At 42.0% G+C, this 25,189-nt stretch overlaps 1 protein-coding gene across 1 annotated transcript in view; it reads right to left on the bottom strand.

Moving 5' to 3' along the window:
• Positions 1 to 25,189, bottom strand: part of PLA2G4A (phospholipase A2 group IVA) — an 875,644-nt gene that overhangs the window by 491,042 nt on the left and 359,413 nt on the right. Inside the window, exons 7-8 of the mRNA XM_078642541.1 lie at positions 10,126 to 10,270; positions 2,189 to 2,325 (exon numbers count right to left, since the gene is read on the bottom strand). Coding sequence (XP_078498667.1) covers positions 2,189 to 2,325; positions 10,126 to 10,270 — 282 coding nt within the window. The remainder of the gene's footprint in view (positions 1 to 2,188; positions 2,326 to 10,125; positions 10,271 to 25,189) is intronic.

A 25,189-nucleotide genomic window follows, 5' to 3' on the forward strand; every position in this document is an offset into this window, starting at 1 on the left:
AAGTCTTCTCTTCCTTTTCAATGTCAAAGTCTTCTCTTCCTTTTCAATGTCAAAGTCTTCTCTTCCTTTTCAATGTCAAAGTCTTCTCTTCCTTTTCAATGTCAAAGTCTTCTCTTCCTTTTCAATGTCAAAGTCTTCTCTTCCTTTTCAATGTCAAAGTCTTCTCTTCCTTTTCAATGTCAAAGTCTTCTCTTCCTTTTCAATGTCAAAGTCTTCTCTTCCTTTTCAATGTCAAAGTCTTCTCTTCCTTTTCAATGTCAAAGTCTTCTCTTCCTTTTCAGTGTCAAAGTCTTCTCTTCCTTTTCAGTGTCAAAGTCTTCTCTTCCTTTTCTGTGTCAAAGTCTTCTCTTCCTTCTCTGTGTCAAAATGTTCCTTTCCAGAGTCAACGTCTTCCTTTCCAGAGTCAACGTCTTCCTTTCCAGAGTCAACGTCTTCCTTTCCAGAGTCAACGTCTTCCTTTCCAGAGTCAACGTCTTCCTTTCCAGAGTCAACGTCTTCCTTTCCAGAGTCAACGTCTTCCTTTCCAGAGTCAACGTCTTCCTTTCCAGAGTCAACGTCTTCCTTTCCAGAGTCAACGTCTTCCTTTCCAGAGTCAACGTCTTCCTTTCCAGAGTCAACGTCTTCCTTTCCAGAGTCAACGTCTTCCTTTCCAGAGTCAACGTCTTCCTTTCCAGAGTCAACGTCTTCCTTTCCAGAGTCAACGTCTTCCTTTTCAGAGTCAACGTCTTCCTTTTCAGAGTCAACGTCTTCCTTTTCAGAGTCAACGTCTTCCTTTTCAGAGTCAACGTCTTCCTTTTCAGAGTCAACGTCTTCCTTTTCAGAGTCAACGTCTTCCTTTTCAGAGTCAAAGTCTTCCTTTTCAGAGTCAAAGTCTTTCTTTTCAGAGACAGTCTTCCTTTTCAGAGACAAAGTCTAACTTTTAAATGTCAAAGTCTAACTTTTAAATGTCAAAGTCTCTTTCTTGTGAGACTCCTTGTCCCTCCAAAGCTCTAAATCACCTTTTGGGGTTAAGGCCAGTTCCAAGGTTTTATCACCAATGGTTTCTTTCAACCTCGACCCATGTTTTTTTTTTTTTTTGCCCTTCCTTTGATCGCTGGCATTCTCAATATCGGGAGTAGTGTTCAAGTACTTTAAGTCTGATAACTCGGCTCAGCCCCACTGCGCCCATGTACTGTTACCTGGCACGTTCATGTCTGGACCTCAACGTGGGAGCCTTCTCCTTCAGTAGCTGAGTCTTTTATTAATTTTCATAGTCACTTGACAGTCTGAGGCCTTTAAGCGCTGACTACTTGTGCTGAGACTGTGCAAACATCTGTTTTTCCCTTGTCTTCAAAGTCTTTGTTTGAAATTTGGTGTGCAGTTTGCATTCCTGTGAACAAAAGTCTTTTGATAGGCAAAGGTTGCACAACTCCTGACTGTCTTTCTGGGTAAATCTGTTAGGGTACTTTAGGCAGAATCTAAAGAATGAATGTTCTATAGCCGTTGCTCATTCTCTGACCTAAGGGGGTCAAAGCCCTTGTGAGGATAAACTTTAAAATGTGGCGCTGTTCTTTTCTGATATTATGAGTTTTCCTGATTTCTTTGTCATAACACAATTTTCTTTCTAGTCTTTAGAGCTCTCTGTTGTGCTTCGAGATCCAACAATGGAAAAAATTGCTATGAAGATGGTAACCATGTTGAGGGGCTAATGGGGCATACGACTAACATCAGGCAAAGAGGGGCTCAGCACTGGATGACAATGACCACAGGAAAAAAAACAAAAGAGAGAAGCGGCTGAAAAAAGACTAATTTGGACCCAACCTGTAGATGACAGAATAAGGTACAGTATGTGAATCCAGAAAAAGATTCCTGCAGTAAATCAAATAACGACATTACACACTGATTCCTTCCCGAATATATAACATCAATGTCCTGTTAAACACTCCATAAATGTTCATAATCAACAAACATGAATACTTTTTAATCACAGTTTGTCAGTTACATTTTCGAATGTACCAATCAGGAGGGAAGTAAAACATTAATCTAGTTGAGCTACATCTTTCCTATGAAAAAAGGATGATCCGGAGTCCGCGCCTTGGTCACAGCCTATGTGCTCCCATGCAAATACAGTTAAAATATGTTGTACATCACTGATGCAGTGGACCACTTTTTAACAAATTTCTTAACGACACAACACGTTTAAACTTACCATGTAGATCCAGACAGCCCAGCCAGATAGGTTACGCAATCAATTACTCCTGACTGAAAGAGTGCTTTCATCACACCAGAAAAACCAACCATAGCCCGAAATCCTCCTCCAGAACCCAAGACCGCAATGACTGGCACCTGCACAGGCAAGATTACAGCACACCAGTTAAAGGGAGGAGTTTGCGTTGCACTTCGAACACAGTGCTAAACATTAGATACTTCTTTAGGCTAAATTAAAGGCATTGCTGCAATAACACTGCTTTCTTGAAATTTGGAGGGCCATTTTTGTGATTTATGTATTGGCATTAAGAATAATCGGCCTTGACAGGGCGGAAATACCATGAAGGTTATTGAAAAAGACAATTACAGAAAAGTCATACTATAAGAATATAAATAGTTATTCAAATTTAGTGAAGATTAAAATGAGCACTACCTGTCTTTGGATTGTACCACATTTCAAAGCCTTCCATTATGTGAGATCCACATTCAACAGCAAAATCTAAGCTTTTTGTTCAAGATAAACAAGGACTTTGTATGGGACTGGCATGAACAGCCTATGTCATCAAATGAATGTGATGAAGTAAGTGAGGGGCAATCGGACACAAGAAACAGGGGACAGCAGCCTTGGAACTATGGGAAGGTCATGCTTCTAATAAAAGACTTACTACTTAAGACACATCTGCAAGCAGTTCCTTCAATCACTTAACTCTGCCTAGAACAATTCACTTGGCAAAAAGGATGGGATACACCACTGTGAAACAAACTGTGCAATATCCCGCTTAGAGTGCAAGATGATCTAGAGAAATATCGTCAGTCCATTTTGTGCGAGGGTGTCATTGAGCATGTTGACATCAAACACATTGTCCCACTTAGTCCAAGCACACTAAAGAAGTGGCAAATGTGTGCGTGTTTCAACATTTAAAAATTCAATTCGGCTCTGCAGATTGAATCTTCCCTCATCCCCCACCCCCCAGATTGGAAAGTCTGTTGTCTTAAGTGGGTAAAGCTAAGATAGATCCGTTTAACAAATTCTGATTCTAGACACTACATAGCCTTCAGAACACCCGCAGGCACCAGACAATTTTAACGTCTTCCTTTTGGGTTGGCAAGAAGCCGACTCAGCATTTCAGAGGGTCATCACCAACATTCTGCGAGCAGTTTGTAACTTCTTAGTATTGAAGGACGACACCCTTAGTTAAGGTGTGAATTTGGCTGAACACAACAGTAATGTGGAATGTATGTTGGTGTTACGCAGGAAAATGGCATGACTCTGCAGTGAAAAGTGTGTTTTCAGAACCTTTAAAATTGAGTACCTGGGGCATGTATTAACTTAAAATGGAATCAAACCAAGATCATGTTTGGCACATAACATTCATAACACTCCCCCATCCAAGGATAAAAATCAGCTTGAATCTGTCATTGGTATGTGTGAATTCTATTCCATATTTCTCCAAGGGTTTGCTACTATGACTGAATGCTTAAGACCACTGGTAAAGAAACGCTCAGATTTTGTATGGAATGAGGAATGTGAGGCAACAATTCTCAAAATTAAGAAACTAATAGCTAAAGCTTCTGCTATACAACCATTCACAGAAGCAGTATTTGTCACATACCCGTAGACACCAGTGTTTATAACCTCGGAACAGTACTCTTGCAATAATACAACCAAAAACAAAAAACTATTGGGCTTACCTCCCATACTCTAAGACCATCTGAATGCAGATACTCTGTGATTGAAACAAAAAAGCGGAAGTGTGTACGGGGGTAGGGAAACTTTGCCCATATATCTGGGGACGTCTGTTTGAGATAAAATGAGATCGCACATCATATATTGATATGCTTTCCAGGGAGAAGATGAAGTTTAAAGCAAGACTGGTAAGGTTAGCCTCATAACTCCTAGAGTAGAACGTCAGAATAATAATATATTCCTGGTCCCCGCAATGTGCAAGTTGATTGTCATTCTCGTTTTCCCATTGAATGTGACATGGGTAGTGATTTTGTCAATAATGAAGAAAGCATAACTGCCAACTGTTTGATTGAGGCAGTTGTGTGTTAAAGTGTGGAGCATTGTAAGAACAAATTATTGTAGGATGGAATTATTCAACGAGTAATTGAGCTCATAGTTGAAAGGCGGTTAGAGGCAAAAACCCTTGATACTGCTCTCCAATCTTACTGTAAATCTGCTAACAAATCGTCTGAGTTTTATGGGTTGCTATTTTGTGGTAAGAAGTTGACCCCTACCACTAAATAAATGTACAAAATTATAGCATCTGCTCCTACTGGCCATCATGGCAGCTTGTTAAAAAGAAAGTAATTAAATTGGGAGTATTGGGGGGCCAGCTTGGGCATTGGGATACAGAAATTCACAGAGGAATGTGCACTGTGCAGAAAATGATAAGCATGTACAAATATTTTCATCACTAGGATACCCTGTGGCTGCACCAGAGTGTGTTGCAAAAAGCTGGCTTAGAGTTTCTTAGACCTTTTACCATTCTGTCCGCTCAATAGAGATCCATGTTAGATCTAGTTGATCACTTACCCCACTGAGTTAAAGTAAAATTTCTTTGCATATCCCGCAGCTGGCACAGTCGGAGTTTTTGGAGTGATATTTTTGTGAAGTAGGGTGTGCCTTAAGTATTACTAATTGATGATAGCGTACAATGTACTTCAAATATTTGAGGTGGATTTTTTAGACCAGCCTGGACTAAAACACAGCAGGACACATTTATATAGACCACAAAGTAATGGTTTGGACAAGATGTTTGTGATGCTGTGAGATGCAGGTGTGGTCTTACTGCACAATTCCTCAATGTAACAACTGGGATGTCTACTTTTGAAATAATATGAGAAAGTAAAGCTTGCTCTGAATTCCAATCCAGGCCAACTGCATGGTGAAGGTGTGTCACCTCTCAGACAAATATATCTCTGCCAAATGTGTATGATACACTGAGGAAATGCAAGAATTTGGGCTACCATCTGAAGGTGGGAGAAAGGGACAGAATTATCTAACCTTTGTTTTTGAGAAAAGGCCTGACAAAATACCATGAGCCTGTGCACATTCTAAAGATAAGAAGGAACACAGCAAAGGGTGAAGGAGAGCAATGAAGGCATGTTGATAAGTTAGCAAGTTCAGACCCGGAATCCCATTTACGGCTGAGTTTGACAATCATCATGAAGTTCAGATTTTAAGTGGAATCCTTAGTGAATCTCTTCATCGCAGTACTAGGATAAGAAAATGCCCTCAAACTGTTGGATTTATCTGTAACAAGTTATGCTTCATAATGCTTCACTTCTGGCTTGACAATTGTTATTTCTTATATGCCTAGTTTTATTTTTTATTTTGCTTTGGAATTTCTTTGTTGGTGTAAAACTGTGTGATGGAGGATGTATGGTGACTGGACTGTCATAGAACTTGCCCCGGTCATCAGCAGAATGTGTTGATGTTGATGCAGGTGAGGGGGATGAGATGGAGGAACCATGGACAGCAGGGAGTGGATGCCTTGGAGCTATGGGAAGGTCAGGCCTCTAATAAAATCCTTTGCTACGCAAGACACGTTTGCAAGCAGTTTCTTCAACTACTTAACTGTATCCAGGACTCCTCACTTCTCTTCTGGTTATTAATTTAACTGATGTAGCTGTCTAATAAGGTATCATCTCAGGTGTTGAATGCAAACAGGACAATGCAAAGGGGAATCCCTCATCCAGAGGAGGGTCACCTTTATTCACTCCATGAAAACAAAGAAATGATTTATCATTACGTACTTGAGGGGTCATGTTTCATGTTTCAACTTTTCTAGGACTGGCCACATCTGCCAATAGTACTTGGCCAGCTCAGTATTTCCTACGCCACTCAGGAAAAGACAATTTATAATTCTATGCATTCCAGCGACGCTCCTTTCTTGTTCCCCTTGTAGATCTCCCACATCCTCTCTGCCTGATGGTGCAGGTGGGGCCGTGCTAAATGACCAGATTAACACATGTTAATAGAATGGAATGGGGAAATCAAGATTGAGGGAATCTGCTGTTGTGCAGTCCATACAAATCTATATAAGATCAGCACGTTTAGACAACATAAACTAAGGGATTGGTCGAGACTGGTTCCAGACACCCCCAGAGGATATGTTAATCTGTAGACCAGCAAGCTCACAGGGCTACTATGAGCCCCTCTTACCAAGGAGCGAAATGTTTCTGGCGACTATCGAACATGACAGCCCTGACCCCTCAAGGATCGTGGAAACAGTACAGTACTTTTCGCTCAGTCACTCGTGCTTATTTTTGTCTTAGAGATATACACAGAATAAACAGTGGGTTCGTTTTCAGTAAGAATTTATTGAACCAGAGTCATTCTAGTATAAAATATGTGTGCTGCAACAACCATGAGACAGAAACATATACATACGATAATAAGCACCAGCAGAGTAAAGAAAAGGTAGAATTGTACCATAGTGCTAGAACAATGAATATATGCAGGCATATAGATACATGACAGTAATAGCGCATACTCCTATGATGCAAACCCTAACTAGATGTACCTAAGTGTACCTCGTAGCATGTATGTAGGTGAATAGCCAAGAAGCCCCTTAGGATACAGCCAACCCCCCATTACCTGATGCAGGAGAGCAAAGGACCCTGTCTTCGTCTCGAAATGGACACCCCGCGAGGGATGTCAGACCACTGCGTGCTGGAGTCTCTGCATGCAGGAACCTCAGCGTCTCGTGTTAGTATGGAAGCCTTTCTCCTCTGGTTTGCCCAGTGAAGATGTAGTGCTTATATACCTAGAAGTGTACTTTGGGCATGTTGGGCAAGGATGACAATAGTGGTGATCCTTATACAGAGGTATTATGGAGAAGACCGTAATCCAGCTATGATACTGAGAATCCTCATGCAAAATAAATGAGGCTAGTTTGCAGAGAAAACCACACAACATTTATGTACACCTAACTAGGTCAAAGGTCAGCACCAGACCCGTTATGTAGAATAATTTTTGAAGAAGAATAATGGTAGGACAGTGAAGGGTCATGCAACTACCTAGGCCTATATTGGGGTTGATAACACTACACCTATATAACCATGAAAAGTGTCTGGCCATTTGGGGTTGTGTTTAGCTGTCCACAACATCATTCATAAACAAGCAAAACAAACAGATCCGCCTTCACTTTTAACATAACAATCTCCAACATTAAAAATGAAGATAAAATTATTACAGCATCATTTTGGCATTTTTCCAGACAATGGTTAATGTCCATGGGCACCTCAAATCAAAGATAATACCTGTTGAATACAAGGCCATCATGAAGATTCAATTTTGAATGTTCTTTGCATATGCCCCTCACTGAACTTACAAACCTGTCAACAGGTACCTCATGCTTGTCTCAAAGAGCCATATATCGAGGTTTGTTACATTCATGACTCTCTTGATACATTGTTAAATCTCCCTTTCTATCAGAAGCACTTAAGGTTTACAACGATGTGCTATTGAAGTTGGCAGCTCAAAATACTGTCTAAAATCAGCCCACTTAATTCTTGAAATGTTTCTAAAACAGCTAATCAGTACACGTTGAAGCCTGTAAATATGGCTGAGAATCTACTTAAACTCCTATTTTTAGTCAATGCTATCAAGACTCTAAACTCATTGTTAATGGGCATTAAATTTGAAAGATCTGTTCAATAATAACACATACAAGTTTTTAAATATTTTACTTCTCATACTGTCAAATTTACTAGTTTGCACATGTAAAGTTTGTGGCCTTTAAGGATATATGGAAAACAAAATTGCTATAATAATATTAACACTCTTTCACATCATTTTATCTAGAGTTTTATTTACTTTTTCAATATTATTACTGTAATGATTTTAATAAATCGCTCAAATATATTAATTCATTCTCAAGCTGCACATATTTGGCACAAATGATGATCTCATTGCATGGTCAACTTTGACTCCTCTTCTGAAGCATCCGAAAATATTGGTAAACAGTCTGCTCAACCCCAATTGCTATTCAATAATGCTCAACCATAACTTTTACATGCACCATCCACATAGGGAAATAGGTCTGTAATTAGTGAGGTTTAAATGACTCCCTTTCTTATGATGGGGAACTATTGTCATAAAAAACAGAATCCAGGAATATATTCCCTCCTGGCCAGAGCATTAAAAACCTTTATTAGTAAACACTCCTATAATATAAGTTATTGCAAAGTACAGGTGCACTTTTAAGTGTTTAGGGACCAAGTATTTATTTAACTCTTTTATCCAATATTCACTTCCTCCATCTGGGTAACTAGAACTTTCAAGGCATGGGGGAGTTCTTACTTGTGATTCAACAGTTGAAACATGGACCACCCAGTTACTGTTTTGACCTCATGCAAACTAATTATGTTTTACTAAACATACGTCAGGACATTTGACTCTCCTGAAGTGACTCCCAGGAGACAAGCTGACTCCTCATGCCTTTTGGCATTCTTCCAATAGAGAGGACGCTTTTCAATCTACCCAAACTGTGCTGCATATGCTTCTTTTTGCTATCTAAAACCACCTTACAAGCATAGCCTCTTCTTTACCTGTAATCTGGACAATCAATTATTCTTACCTCAATGGCAAGAATCAAACTATTCGAACAGACATCTACTACTGCTACTCTTTGAAGGATAGGTGTTAATGAAAACAAGACCTTCTCACCAATTTGCTTCAAGTTGGCAACCCTTGCTCCCATCTTTCAGGTTCCCTGCTAACAGTCCCTCTACCTCTGGTTCAATTGCCCCCAAACTATATATAACCCGTCCTACATATAATGATTCATGCTAAAAAGCACCTCAACACCCCATCAGGGGTAGCAAGCGCTATATAATTACAAACCAACCCCTCTTCTATCCCTCCACTATCCTTTTTTCAATCCAAACAGACTCACATGTCCAACGCTCAAATTAGTTTCATATTCCCCTATGCTAATCCCACACTAATCCGGTTTGGGTTCCGGAGTAGCGAGCTACCAGCCGAAAAGCTCTTCAGCGCTTCATCAGGGTTAGCAAGCACTATATATATGCAAATCCCTCCCTCTTCTATCCCTCGACTATCCTTTTCAATTCAAATAACAGACTAACATGTCCACCGCTCAAATTAACTTCATTATTCCCTATACTAATTCACCACTAATCCTTACTGGAATCCGGAGTAGCGTACTACTCATCGAAAAGCGTTTCAACACCTCATAAGGGATAGCAAGCGTAATATAAATGTAAACCCTTTCCTCTTTTAACCCTCCACTATCCTCTTTAATCCAAATAACAGACCAACAAGTCCACAGCTCAAATTAATTTCAAATTGCACTATACTAACTTACCACTAATCCTTTTTGGGTTCCAGAGTAGCGTGCTACTCGCCGAAAAAGTGCTTTGACACCTCGCCAGGGGAAGTAAGCACTATATAAATGCAAACACAATTACATGAGCAGTATATGCACAATTGTCCATTTAAGTGCCACACAGTTAGTAGATGGAAAGACCTCAACAGCACGTTGTATTCTCAGCAAACAGTATTTAAGTACAAACAATCTAAAAGCTACCAAAGTCAGAAGTGGATCACAGTTGCTATCGGACACTGGCTCCACCCTCATATCTTTAACCAGAGTCCAACCTTTCATTTTGAGAAGTCAGTCTAAGTGCAGGCATTCAGTCCAATGAGGCCAGTAGCCACAAGCCAAAATAACAAGTGGTTTTTCATATGTACTCACATGAAAAATGGGGCCTGCTGTCAATAGTCTAAATTTAAAGGACTTCCTCTTGACAGTAAGAGCCAAAAACAAAAGGAAGGATTTCTATTTTTTTTATTTTCCTGGATTTTTTAGTTAGACCTCAAGAGCAAGCTAGAATGTGAACCTGTGATCCTAAAAAGGAGAACATATTTTCTAAATTAGTCAGCATAAAAGCATTTCAACTCACATCACGTGGTGAGGAGATCAGGTCTTTACTCTTCTCTGGACCAAGGAGATCTTTTATCCCTTGAATCACTACAGTTTTTCGCGTCGCTCGAAAAACCTTCTCCTGGTCGCACAGAGCCATGCTGAATCGGAGATCTGGAGAGCAACTGAGGAATGTGAAATTAAGAAATTAGAGCTGCTGACACTGAAGGATTGTATTATCAGCACATAAACACTTGTTTCACCACTGCAGCAGATAACTCGTTGCTAACATAAGAAACCAATCCATCTTACCACAAACTTGAAAAGGGAGGCCACATCGATACACTCAAGAATACAGTCAACCCATAAGTCAATCATGAAACTCAAACACTTCCTTATTTCAGGAATTTCTTAGAGCACAAACTTCACCCGTAAACAGATTCTCAGGTGTCTAATAATGTGATAATATAAAGCAGCATTGAAAGTGTTACTTCCCTGTAACAATCGGTTTGCAGCACATAGTGCTGTAGATTTGCAGCATGTGCACACTCCTGATTTCTAGTATTGGACTCTGAACATTACAAGGTAATTTACTTCAAAGAAGGAGTTTCAGTTTCAAGGTGACTAGTAGTCTCCTCCCTGAAATCCACAATGGACCAGGACAAAGACTCCACCTCAAATTGTGATTTTCCCCTGCCGTAAGTATGTGTGTTGAAAGCGAAGCGCTATGATGTTTGAGTACTGGCAAATGTATCACAATTAGGGTCTACAGAAAATAAGTATAATTTATTTTACACTTGCTTCTGGGGAGGTGGCTAGGGTGCATGTGAATCTACCAGTCTACAATCAGTTGTTACAGATAAGTTACATTTGCTGCTTGCAGCATGTGTAACGGTATATCACTTGTTTGGCAAGGAAGTGATAGGAATACCCAATCTAATATGACAGCTTGAGAGGAGAAGTTAAAGACACGTGGAGCAATGTTTTGAATACGCTTGCCTGACAAGGCGAGGAAAGAGGGGGGAACTTGCTGAGCAGCTGAATAAATGGAAGTTGCAACAAGCATCACGTCTCCTTCATTTTGACTAACACGAGTACTTATTTTATTCACCAGTACAAAATTAAAAAAACATCATTGACAGCTTCCTGGAGAAGTCAGGCATGACAAACGTGCACTTGACTGAATAGCTCTATAAAATTATCTTAAACCACAACCAGTTATTGTGGACGATAGGTTGGAAAAACAGCAAATTCTCATTCCTTCATGGCGACTGAATGTGACCATGATACAAGACCAAGCTTTGTTGGGGAGGAAATGGATTACTTTTTTTACAGAGAACGAGGCGGTCTATGGCAGGTAGTGGGAAGAAATGGGAGCACTTAACGTGGTAGAGGAATGTGTCTTGAGGGCCAAGGACATCAGAGACCCCATGCTGTAGGAACCAGAGAAGGAGATAAACTACTGGAATACTACTACACTTATGGGCAACTGAACAAATAGACTGGGAGAAGCCAGACAAAATCTGGCCACCATTTTAAAGTGCTTATGATATTTTGACTACAAAACATAAACCAATAGAATGCACTCTGAGAGAGTTAAAATAGGGACTTTACTTGATGCAAGAGCTGCAACTAAACACAATAAGACTGAATTAACATAATAAGAAATCACATAGGGAAGACAGTATACTCTTGAGCTGAAAAATGATGTATTCAAGGACTATAACAAATTGTTGTATACCCAAAACACCATTCATGGAAACCACACATATCTGGGTTAACTTGGACTCACTAGGTCTGCATGAACTACCAGTGGAATGGTCTGAAACACTAGAACAACCAATAAAGGCGACAGGGATTAGGGAAGCTATTCAAGCCTTGAGGAGTAACAAAACACTGGGATCCAATGTGCTACCCACAGAACTCTACTATAAATTTGCAAACCAATTGTTCCCCAAGTTGCTTGAATTATACAGTAACAGAAAAATAACCACAGGGCTGCTCATGAAAACTGAAGACGTGACAATGATTCTACCAAACCCAGAAAAGCCAAACTTAAAAAGACCTCAAAGACCATTATGACTATAACATTTTGATTAGAAAATCCTGAGCTACGTACTTTCCAACAGAGTGATCCCGAGGCTACCTAAACTAACGCACTCAGACCACAGGGTGTTGATACCAAGTCGCAACACCTCTCTCAATATTAGGTTACGATGGAATTGCCTCAATGTCTCCTAACTGGCCTGGGGCATTAGTGGCTGCTCTAGACATACAGAAATCCTTTGATTCACTAGCTGACCCTACTTCTATGCCGGGCTAGAAATAAATAGGATCTGGCCTTAAAATCTTGGGTAGGATCAGATTACTGTACACATCCAAGAACAAGAGTGATAACCGCCATATTTATGCTCCTATAGGGAACTCTGAGAAGTGCACCAGACAAGGTGTCCCCCTTCAACTTTATTGTTTGCTCTTGCTATGGAGCCCCTGGGCATGTCACTTTACAACATACAGGGTTGTAAATGAAGTAGATATATATGGTAGGCATCATCCAATCTTGTGATTCGTTCACAATGTTCTTCCTTATATTTGGTACCCACTCACACACTTGCAAGAGGTGATCGATATGTTATGTACCCAGGTTCTCTCTTGGGCCTGAAAGCAAATACGGAAAAATCAGATTTATTCCCCCAGCACAAAAACGTGCTGGACAAATCACCCACATTTCGATGCACTCCAATGTAAAGGTACTTGGGTATCCCTACCAGGAATCAGATCTGATGGACAGAAGCATGCACAAAACCCTGGGGGATTAGAAATTAGGTGAAGTTCTGGAAAAGGATAGCCTGGTCAGTAATGGGTAGAGTGGCACTGTCCAAAATGATAATTCCCCCCCAATTATTGAATAATTTCTCCAATCTCCCAGTGCTACTACCCCAGAACTAGACTCACTGTTAACACCATTGATATGGAGCGAAAGGAGACAGAGTCTCACTCGGCTCACTGCAGCTCCCATATTCTGAAGGAGGAATGGCGCTGCAAATGACAAATAATATTACATTACTGCACAATTGTGGTATGTGGAAAAATGAGCTCTGGATTCCTAAATGTGTGAAGCTAAATTTTTGTCCACCAACGTATTCCCAGATGGGGTTTAAGAACAATTCCTAACATACGTCATCCTAGTAAGTGCACCAAGTACATATGAGCCAATGATAATATTTGAACCAAAGACGAACAGAATTTTTCAGACATTAACAACTTGGGGATTAGGCCATAGGACAATATCCCATTTCTAATATAGGACACTAAGAGCAACTCACGTGTGAACGCCTATAGGTGTTGAGAAAATGACATTGGTAGGTAATTTGAATATGACGAATGGGACGGAGTGGTGTCACATAAAACTTATGTCTCTAGAGATAGCAGGTTTATAGTGATATATCAATTGTATTGTAATTGCATTTATTTAGCCATGACAACGCGTCAAAGCACTTTTTCGGTGAGTAGCATGCTACTCTGGAACCCATAAAGGATTAGAGTTGAATTAGTATAGTGAAATATGAAAGTAATTTGAGTGGCGGATAGGTTAGTCAGTTATTTGGATTGAGAAGGATAGCGGAGGGATAGAAGAGGGAAAAGGTTTGCATTTATATATTGCTTGTTACCCCTGCTGGGGTGTTGAAGCACTTTTTCTAGTGGATTAGTGGTGAATTAGTATAGTGAAATATGAAAGCAATTTGAGTGCTGGACAGGTTAGTCAATTCAATTCAAAGTAACTTTATTCGGTTTCAGTAAAAATAACCATAAATGTACATTGAAACAACAATACGAATTGAAGTTACCATGACCTACTTAAAAACACAATACATTTCATATATTCCCACAAGTAATAATGAATACAAATAAACAATAAAATACAAGTAATTAGAAAACCAGTATTGAACAAAGAGTATTAAAAGAATTCAGTGATTAATCTGAAATAATATATTCAGCAACAACTGCTAGTAAAGTTTTCTAATAGCAATTGCCACTTTAATCAAATTAGAGACTCCAATACATATATCAAATGTGGCAAGGGAATGCAGGAAATGAAAAGCATCAATGAAGGAACAAGGTCTATTTTTATTTAGTTTTTTTAAATAGGGACTAAAAATTTCCTCCTGGGATCCTGATATAATGAACAGAATAGCATAAAGTGCATTGTGCTGCCAGGTTATCACAAGGGCAAGGCACCAGATTTTTCGTCCACCCAGCCTGTATCGGAAAGCCCACTAAAAAGTTTAAGGATAATAAGTGAAATCGTTTTAGATAAAAACGTGTCTGGGTGTTTGTAGTAAAAGTGAAATAAAATTGCAGGTGGGGCAGAAATGAACAGAGGGGGCCTGCCGTAACCAATAGGGAGCGACAAGTGTTTGCCCTAACAGAGTGGGTTTCTTTTAGGATTCTTTTTGCATTCTCACAGATGCTAAAGGGAGAATCAAAATAGTGTCCCAAATCCAACTTATAAAGATTATCTCTAACAAAATAAAGATTATCTCTGACAAATCGTATCCAGGGGATCGTAAAAAAACCCTCAAGCTTAAGACAATCTTTAATGATGTCTCTGGTAAATGTCAACTCTTCCGATGACCAGATGTTTACCCATAAGAGTAAAGGGACGACATTTATGCAATCTTCAACAAAATCAAGCCCCATCTTAGGGTGACAAAATCTCGTAGGGGCGCTATTTGGGGCCATCAGCAGTCTTTTAATGAATTTATTTTCCATGATTTGCAGCTGATTAGTGTTATGATACCCCCAAAAACATGCACCGTACGTTACAACCGGGACACATTTAGCTTTATAGAGTGTAACAAGTTTGGACACTGGTTTTTGCCCTAATTTAAATGCAAAACGAATGAGACCCTCAACCACCCTACCTGCGTTTTGTTTTCTTGAAGTTACAAGCGAGTCCCATTTCACTCTATTATTAAAAATATTCCCTAAATAATTAACATTTTCCATTTTGCCAATCCTCTTTAAACCAACTGCATACTTTCTGGTTTTGGTCAATCTGGGTCCACAGCCCATCACATAAGACTTCACAAAATTAACATTTAAATCATGTGATAACATAAAATCAGAGAATGCATCAAGGGATTTTTGTAAGCCGTTTGCTGTAAAGGCCATTAGGAACAGTATCATTCGCATAGGAAAGAGGCGGAACCCAGGTGCTCCCAATACGGGGGTAGTCAAGCACATTCTCTAACCAGTACGCATCAAGACCATTAGTATGGATAATAAAAAGAAAAGGAGCTAGGATGCATCCCTGACTAACACCCTCCGTCAATGCAATAGGCCTAGTTGTTTCACCATTGGCACCATATCTAATGATTACAAACGCAGAAGCAAGGAGCCTGCGGAGAAGAGACACTAAAGGTTTCTCAATGCCAATTCACCCCATCAGTGCCCACAACGTGTCCCGATTTATAGTATCAAAAGCACTGGAGAAGTCCATGAAGGCCAGGCGGATGGAACCCTTTCTGGTCTGCATGTACTTGCCCATCATCAGGGACAAGTTGAGGCACTGTTCAATGGTACCCATGCCCCTCCTGAAGCAATATTGTTACCTAGCAATGACCCCTTTTTCTATCACCTGTGTTTCCAACCTTCCAGGAAGCCGGGATAGGACCAATTATCACTGCTTTGAACACATTAGTCAATTAAGGAGCCCAGAGGATAGAATTAGTTTTAAAAAGATCCAATGGGACTCCATCGGGGCCGGGGGCTTTCACACAGCTTCCTTCAACTATGGCTTCCTCAATCTCAGTTACAGTGATTGAAGCACTTCGACGGGAGGCCAAGATTGGGTCTGGGGGAAAATCCTCAATGGGAACCTCAAGTATGCAGCCTTTGGGGTTAAATATGGTCGCAAAATGGGCTTCTCAAACATCCTCCAAGATCAGGGAATCTATCCTACCCTGCTCCTCCTTAAATAATGGGCGATTTATAACTTCCCAAAAACTTGTTGAGTCCTTAAGGGTGCTCGCTCTTTCCAGGTCAACCCAGGCTAAATGCCTTAATTCTTCCTTCCTCTGTTTAACTAAGACTTTGTAGGCCTTCCGGGCGAGTTTAATCTGAGCCATATCCCGGGGATGCGAGTGCAATGCTAGTTTTAAAATTTGGTGTGCTTTTGTGCAGTCCGAGTTAAACCACATTTTCTCCAGAAGGGCCACTGCCTTAATTGTTTGTTTTTGACTACAAGCAAACAGATCAGTTGGAAGTCCTGAATTATCTCAGCCGTTGAAGTGTCATGGGTTAGACACTTTAAAATAGGCATACTTTGATGCAACAATTCTAGCTTCAAACTCAGTAGGATTTATGTTATTCCATCTGACTGTTACTCCCTTATTAGAAGTAAAGGAGACTCTGGAACCTACGACATTTCCAGGTTGAGCTGTTATATTAATTACCGTTGTCAGTAGATTATGATTGCTTGCACAATTAGGATCCACCTCAAAACCACCAATTAGATGCAGAAACTTATTTGGGATGAACATGAAATCAATAGTGCTCTCCCTACCACTACCCACATAAGTGGGATAATGTATTGAGTGTTACTAGCTAAATCATTTGCAAGGGCCAGATCATTCATCATAACAATGGAATTAAGAGCCTCTCCCAGGTTAGAGGGGTTAAAATGTGCCAGGGGCTGTCCCCCCGTGCTTAACATCCCACATGCTTAACCAGAGCTATGCGGACAGATTGAATAGTTAAAGTCTACGGCCCAAAGGATACGCAGCGGGTGCCACTTCTACGAAAGTATGTTAAGTTCTGATTGTAAAGCCTCTATAACTTGACAAGCGTTATGATAAAAAATATTATAGTACCAGTTAATCACTAATAATTTAACTTGAAGCAGATTAGAAATTAGGACTAAATGAAACCAAGGGGAAATGCCCACAATAGTAACTTTTATACGATCGAATTGTACTGAGATCAGTACTGCCATCCCACCTTTAGCCCTACCTGAGGGAGAGGGGGTAGCATGAACTATAGGAGGAATAATCATTCAGTGTAATATCCTTCGTGCACCATGTCTCCTGGAGACCAATAAAGTCAAATCCTGTGATAGGTTAGTCCGTTATTTGGATTGAGAAGGATAGCGGAGGCATAGAAGCGGGACAAAGGTTTGCATTTATATAGCGCTTGTTACCCCTGATGGGGAGTTGAAGCGCTTTTTCAGCCAATAGCACGCTACTTCGGAACACAAAGGATTAGTCGGGAATTAGTACAGTGTAATATTCAAGTAATTTGAGTGGTGGATATTAGTCAGTTTATTTAATAGAGAGGGATAGCGGAGGGATAGAAGAGGGAAAAAGGTCTGCATTTATATAGCACTTGTTAACCCTGATGGGGTATTGAAGCGCTTTTTTCAGCAAGTAGCACGCTACTCTGGAACCCATGAAGGATTAGTGGTGAATTAGTATAGTGAAATATGAAATTTGAGGAGTGGACATGTTAGTCTGTTATTTTGATTGAAAAGAAGAGTGGAGGGATAGAAGAGCAAAGGATTTAGACTTTTTTTGGCAGGTAATAGCAGTAGTGGGAGGCTTGGGATGAGTAAAAAGGGATGTGGAGGGGAGGAGTCAGAGGGAAGAGTTTAGAAAGGCTTGTTTTTGGGATCAGTATAGTAAAAGAGGTGTCAGATGGTGCAAGGAGGGGTAGAGACGGGGAGAGTCTAGACAGGGCTATTTTGGGGACCATAGTAGTGGTATGGGGTTTGAGATGAATGAGAGACTGAATGTGGAGGATATATTTATAGAGGTATAGGGTCAGAAATAGGGTAGTGCATTGAATATGCTTTTTTTTGGTAGGGGGGATGAAATTAATACATTTATAGATCCAAGTACATGGAAGGTATATAGATGCATAAAGAAAGTAAGTATATGTAGATTAAAGATGCATTCGATAAACTCTGGTTTTCAGGTGTTGTACTTACATTTTCTTTTTTAAAAACAATTATTATACATGTTTATAACAAGCAATACACATATATAGGCACATATCTATAGTACAAATACATGCTTATATACAGAGGGATATGCTGTATATATCTGTTTGCGTATGTTGCTTAGGTGGGGAAGAGACAATTCTTCAGTAGTTTTCTGAAGATAAGGTGGTTGTTGGTGGATCTTATGTTGGGGGTAAAGAGTTCCATATTTTGGCTGCTTGAACAGAGAAGGATGTACCACCCATGGTTTCTTTCTTGTATCTTGGTATAGGCGAGGTGCCACTCTAGAGTGGAGGTTCATATGTTGAGAATGTTTGGTGATTTTCTTCCTGATGAAGAGCGGTCCCATTCCATGTATCGCTTTGTGGGTGATACAAAGCAGCTTGAACATGGATCTTCTGGCAACCAGTAACCAATGCAGGGCTTTCAAGGCAGGGGAGATATGGTTTGGTGGTTTGATGTGCAAGAGTAGACAGCAGCCGAGTTCTGAATTCGTTGTAGTCTTTTCATAGTAATTAAAGGTGATCCGTGGTAGCGGCTATTGGTGTAATTGAGTTTGGACAATCAATCAAACTTTGATAAACCACAAAAGTCACACATACACACAGAAATACAGAATATTTAAAAGACAGGTTAAAAGAAAAAAAGAACATAAGACCAACCACGAACAACTGATCCAGGTAAAACACATATATAAAGAAATTTCGATTCTCAATTTTCAGAAGCACAGGACCTTATCAGTTCCAAACAATAATCGTCGTTTTTCAAAAGTGCATAGTGCCTTTATTCAGTGCAGACTTTCTTGACTGAACGGCAATGTGCAAACTAGAGGATGTAAACATTAAATAATGTGCATAAAGTGTTCCGTTAAAAATACCAGTTTCAAACATTAAAAAGTTAAAGTGCATGGCGGCATACCACTGAATTTTAAATTTCCAATCATTAAGAATTTATTTTCTTGTTTTCTGTGGCTTTCAAGAAAATATTTAAAATTCAGACAATGGATGGAAACTGGCCTGATATTAGTTCATCAATAACAGATATAACAAAATCTTATATCCGAATAGCAGCAGCGATAAATCTATATATCATTTTCCCAAATATATCCTGATTGGAGTAGTCGGTAATAAAAACGCTGGCCTACATTTTTGGATATTCAAGACCCTCAAAAGTGGTAGGATATATACCCTGCACGGTTTAATATATAACTCGCAGAAAAAAATCAAATGCAACAGGTTCTGATTTGTTTTGCGATCACAGGGGCAAGTATCCAGAAGGGCCTCATGATAACGCTTTGCCGCGTTGTATTCCCACCAAATATAACTGGCCCGCAATTGGAATGCAGGCGGATCAATTGGATCCAACAATCGCCTCTCCCCAATCCGGAGTGGCTGAGATGTGTGCTGTTTTGTCCCAGTGAGCCAAGATGGTGCCCCAAGAACTACGGGAATGCGCATGGAGGCTAAGAGTGACGAGCCGCGTTGTTGCCACCCTCCAATCTTCCAGCTGATGGCGTCCTAGTCCCCCCTCTGCCCATTTTCCTGAATCAGCGACTTTCCGGCAGACTCCCCTGGGGAGAAAAACTTCGCTTTGCAGACCTCGCCTGCCTGCGCCATTTGAGAGGTACGGGTGCGGCTAGGGAGGGGCATGGACCTGCGAATTTGCCCTGCAGTTTCCCTCACAGCCGGACCCATTGTGGGGACCGTGCCCACGGCCTGGAAGTACACAGACACTGGCTGTGCACTGCTCCACTGCACTGCGTACACACCCTCAAATGCTGCTACACACGCTGCGGCTCCCCATGCATTCACCTGCAGCGCGGTGCATAACTGCCGATCCACCCACTCCAAGCTGACTCAAAGCTGGGTTTCCAGAGCTGCTGGTTCTCACCAGCAGAACAAAACAGCACACACCCAGCGCCTCACAGAAACGTCTTGTAATCCCAGATCATCGCTGCTGCCTGAGAAGGCTACACTGGCTCCCCTCCAGCCGCCTCTCAGAGACCAGTGTCCTGATGTTTCTTCTAGGATTTTTGGCACTGAGCTTTTTAACCAACTTTAGAACTGGTGGCAACTAGAACTAGCCACTGAGCCATGGAGACTAATAGACTTGACGTGCCTGACTCTAAGATGGCTGCCAAAACCACACTCTTTCTCCTACTTTACCATCCTTGCCACCGCCTACCACCCGTCGTTGGTTTCTAGCCTTCTGATCCCCTCCTGATCCTCAGAGACTTTGCGCGGCGCCAGCAATCTTCTAAGCAATACATTTTCGGTTCTTTGTAGGATGGACGAATTGCAGAAACCCTACACCCCAGCACCATAGAGAATCAAAGCAGAGCATCGGGCCTTAAAGAGGTTAATGAGGGACTCAGTTGGTCTGCCACCAAGTTTCCTGGAGAACCTGAATAGGGCCACAAGCGTTCTATCGAAACTCCTCTTCTTGACATCACTGAGGTGGGTCCAGGAACCTTTTTGATCAAATGGAATGCCTAAATAGCAAAAGGTTGTCACCTGAGCTAATTTTTCATTTTTAATAAAACAGGGTCTCATTTTGCATTTGGCTCTCCCCATCACCATGACTTGTGACTTAGCGGTGTTGGTCTGCAAACCCAACCCACTCATAAAATCATTGAATCTGTTTAAAAGGGTCTGCAGACCCTCACCTGTTAGTGAGATCAATACACAGTGGTCTGCATACAGTAATGCAGGGAGATCTCTCCCCGCACTCGTGGCACATCAATCGCCCCCTCATGTAGAGAAATCTCCAAATCCATACTAATATTATAAAGAGAGAGCCCAAACCTTTGAGTAATCTCAGTAACCACAGCACCAATCACAACACCCAATACAGCATTGGAAAGGGCAGTTGCAGCAGAAGGACATAGGCTATGCAGACGCCCACCATATACATTTAAAAGGAAAAAGAACCGTGCCAGCAAAGTAGTCCCTTGTGGGCGTGTCTGCGTTGTGCTGTGGGCATTTGCTGGGGGCGTGAAAAACGCTGGGGGCGTGTGGTACGTTCCGCCCTTCATGCCATGTCACATATCGTGTGCTGTGGGCGTGTGCTGGGGGCACGGCATTACGAAAACGTGTGGTACGTTCCGCCCTTCATGCCATGTCTCATATCCTGCGCTGGGGGCGTGGGCGTGTGCGGGGCACGGCATTATGGAAAAAAAAAGCGAGCGTACATTCCAGCTCCGGGTGTGCTTGCCCCACGCTCCCAGTGCCGTGCACCTGCTTTACTGTATGTGGGTCAGGCATGGCGCTATTCCCAGGGGCCATTGTGCAGGAAATCTAATCTCGCCTTATCGTCCGGTGACACCTGATGCGCATACTGGAGATTTACCACTTCTGTTGCGCACAGGCCTCGCGCGACGCACATCCGGAAACAAGGCCCGCCTCCACGGAAAGGGCCTATCCCTCCCCAAGTAAGTACATTGCTGGCACGGTGGGCCACATCTCCAGCAACATACTCATATTGTTTCACCACCCATTTGAAAAATGCACAGGTCTCTCTCATTGATGACCAGCACCGAGATACACTTTTAGACACACCTCCCGACAGACGTTCTATGGAGGGCGCTCACATATTAGGATTTAGGCATTTGTTATGGTCATTTTTATTGGGCAATATTTCGTGTTCTGGGGGCGTGGCCAATGGGCGCGACAATCGACCGGCAGCAATTCATACCCAGACAACATCGGGACAGGCTGCTAGTCATTTAGATATAAACAAAACAGAAAGGGGGCAAGCATGGACCCCTGTCAGATCCCACTATTCTTTCTGAGCGGGCTGAGAGTTCTCCATCCGCCCGTATCGAACTCTGCCCGTGACATCTTGATGCATTTGTGCTAGAGAATGGGCCAAGGGGGCATCTATCCCCATCCCTAGCATCTTTTGCCATAATTGACTGCTCATGACACAATCGAGGCCAATGTCCGGCCCATGAATCCCAGATAAAGGTTGGTGTTTTTTGCCATGGTGCACTTACCAATCACCAAATGAAGCTTAAGGCATTGTCCCATGGTGCCAAAGCCCCTTCTAAAATCATATTGGATATCCCCGAATTTCCCCTTTTCTGCTTTCTAACTTTCAAGACGGTCAAGTAAAACCCTGCCCATTAGCTCGCTTGTTGTATCAATTAGTGAAATTGGGCGGTAGCATTTGGGGGAAGACCTATCTCCCTTTTTAAAAATGGGAATAATGATTGCTGTCGACCACGAGGCAGGGGGCCCGTAACTGTGACACAGCATAGAATGTTAGTTAAAATTGGGCGCAAAAGGGCAGGTTTAGGCAGGAAGAGGTCCGCCAGTATACCTTCGGGACCAGCCGCCTTATTTTTCTTTGATAAATCTAGAGCCTTTGTGACTTCCTTAGTTGTCGGTGGGTCTGGTTTTCTCGCAGCCCCTTTTATGTGGAGACCACACTCTACAGTGTCAGACAGCCCCCCATTGTTGTAAATTTCCTGGAAATGTGCAACCCACTTATTTGAAGGAATTGTGGCGTCCGTAGTATTATTGAGGTTATCTTGAAAGAAGGGGGCGTTGATGGTCTTCCAGAAAAGGCTGCTATTTTTTGTAGCGCTCGCTTCATCCCTCCTTCCTAACAGACTCTCTACCCCTACGAATTTCTACGCTTTGTTTATACAGAGATCTGCAGGCTCTCACCCGTGCTAGATCTCTGGGTTTCTGCTTAAGGGCTTCAACAAACTTTTTATGACTCTTTGAACAATCGTTATTGAACCACAAACTGTTTGCGGGCTGACGGTCTTCTGTTCAATCAATCAATCAATCAATCATAGGCATTTATAGAGCGCTCTACTTACCCGGAGGGTCTCAAGGCGCTAGGGGGGGGGGGGGGTGCTGCTACTGCCCGAACAGCCAGGTCTTGAGCTTCTTCCTGAAGGCGAGGTGGTCTTGGGTCAGGCGCAGGTGGGTCGGGAGGGAGTTCCAGGTCTTGGCGGCCAGGTAGGAGAAGGACCTTCCTCCTGTTGTCGTTCTTCGGATGCGGGGGACGGCGGCGAGGGCGTGACTGGCTAATCGGAGGTGTCGTTTGGGAGCGTAGACGTTGATGCGGTTGTTGAGGTAGCTCGGGCCTTGATCGTGAAGAGCTTTGTGTGCATGGGTAAGGAGACGGAAGGTGATTCTCTTGTTGACCGGGAGCCAGTGCAGGTCTCTTAGGTGTCCGGAGATGTGGCTGTGTCGTGGGATGTCGAGGATGAGTCTGGCTGAGGCGTTCTGGATCCGTTGGAGTCTCTTCTGGAGCTTGGCGGTGGTTCCGGCGTAGAGGGTGTTGCCGTAGTCCAGTCGGCTGGTGACGAGTGCCTGGGTGACAGTGTTCCTGGTCTCGGTGGGGATCTACATTCTATGATTTTATTTAAGGTCAGGGGAATATCTGTGAACGCTGCTAGCATGGTCTTTGGATTTACTTCATCCCCAAGGCAGGTCAGAGTTTGGACAGAACAAGGGAGATGGTAGCTTGGACCTTGTGTGGAAATCCCAAAGGGGGGAAGATTAGTCTAAGAGTTTTTATAGTAACAAAGCTTGATCTTGCTATTTTGTCCACTTGGGCATTCATCGATAGCTTGGAGTCCATGGTCATTTCAAGGTTTCGTACTTCCTTCGATACTTTAGGCGGTGATCCCAGTTCATCAGGCCAGGCGGCAAGCGGGTCATAATGTTACCAATCGCCACACTTGACTATTTCCGTTTTGGAAGCATTCAATTTGAGATGACTCCATGTCATCCATTGATTCACGGCTCTGAGCACCTGAAAATTGATGAGTTTCCAATGTCTTTGGGGCATTCCAGTTGAAGGAGTATTTGTGTGTCATCTGCATAGTTATAGCACGTGAGGTGAAATTGATTGATCAGTACCGGTAATGACTTTATTTAGATGTTGAAAAGCGTGGGTGAGATGATCGAGCCTTGAGGGACCCCAGCTTTTGTGGAGTACGATTTGGACGAGAAAGGTGGGGTATGGATGACATTAGTTCTGTTTCAAAGGTAGGATGTGATCCAGTCTAAAGCAGTCCCCTCTATGCCAGCACATACCTTGCCCCTATAACACTGGATAAGATTTTTGGCCATACTCCAGTCAACTGCCCTAGATGCCATTCCTGTAAGGCAGCCAGCTTTCACAGAAGCTGGGAGAGATCCGAGCTAGCAAATTTCAGAAAAGAGATGTGGTCACAGATTAGAGCATCTTCCTGTGCCCAAATCACTGTTTCCTTTGAGATGTGTCTGTTGTGCAAACACACATGTACATTTACAGATCTAGCACCAGTATTGACCTAATAAAGGAAAGCCAAGGGGTGGAAGTCCAGAAAACACAGGCATTGCCTTTGTGGAGATGTATGTTACACAGTGGTCTTCAGGTGAGTTATACATCTTTTTTTAAAACACACAATAGTTACAAGAGCGTGTACAAGGGCCTCGTTTGTAGCACGGGCAGGGCCCTACTGGAATTCATTAAGAAATCAGATGACATCCCCCTTTCAGCCTGTAGTTTCTAACAGGACCTACTGATGTGTTGTCAACATGGGAAATAACTGGGTGCTTTCTGAGTGGCATGGCACAGTGATGGGGGAACAACCACTATAATGAAGCACCATCTTTACATTTAAAGTACTGTAGACCTAGACCTTTGTGATTCTGTTTCTGGTTGTGGTTGCTAGCTGTTGCCTCTGACCTCTTACACTCGAATGGGCTTATTAGGGGAAGCCCATGAGTGTTTACATATATACTGGATCGAGTGACAATGCCAGATGTATAGAAACACCTGACATGGATCGCCATGCGGTATTGAATTTATACAATTCGTAATTAATTTTCAAATAAAATTAACACACTTTGTTAAAACAAAGAAGGTAACATGTCTGGATGGCTCCGTGGGTTAATCTTTCAGCACAAGTCTGGTACTGGACCATGTGTTTAATCAATTAGCTGCTGCAGCCAACTCGGTTGAGGATATTATAAAGGAACCTAAGAGATTAATAGAACACAGATGTTTGTACAAGGCCGTGATCTCATGTTAATACTCACATTTGTACCCAAGCAAAAATTGACACCAGAGCTCTGTAACATATGGTTAACTATTAAAC

The sequence above is a fragment of the Lissotriton helveticus genome, chromosome 1_1, assembly GCF_964261635.1.
Source record: "Lissotriton helveticus chromosome 1_1, aLisHel1.1, whole genome shotgun sequence".
Lineage (NCBI taxonomy): Eukaryota > Metazoa > Chordata > Amphibia > Caudata > Salamandridae > Lissotriton > Lissotriton helveticus.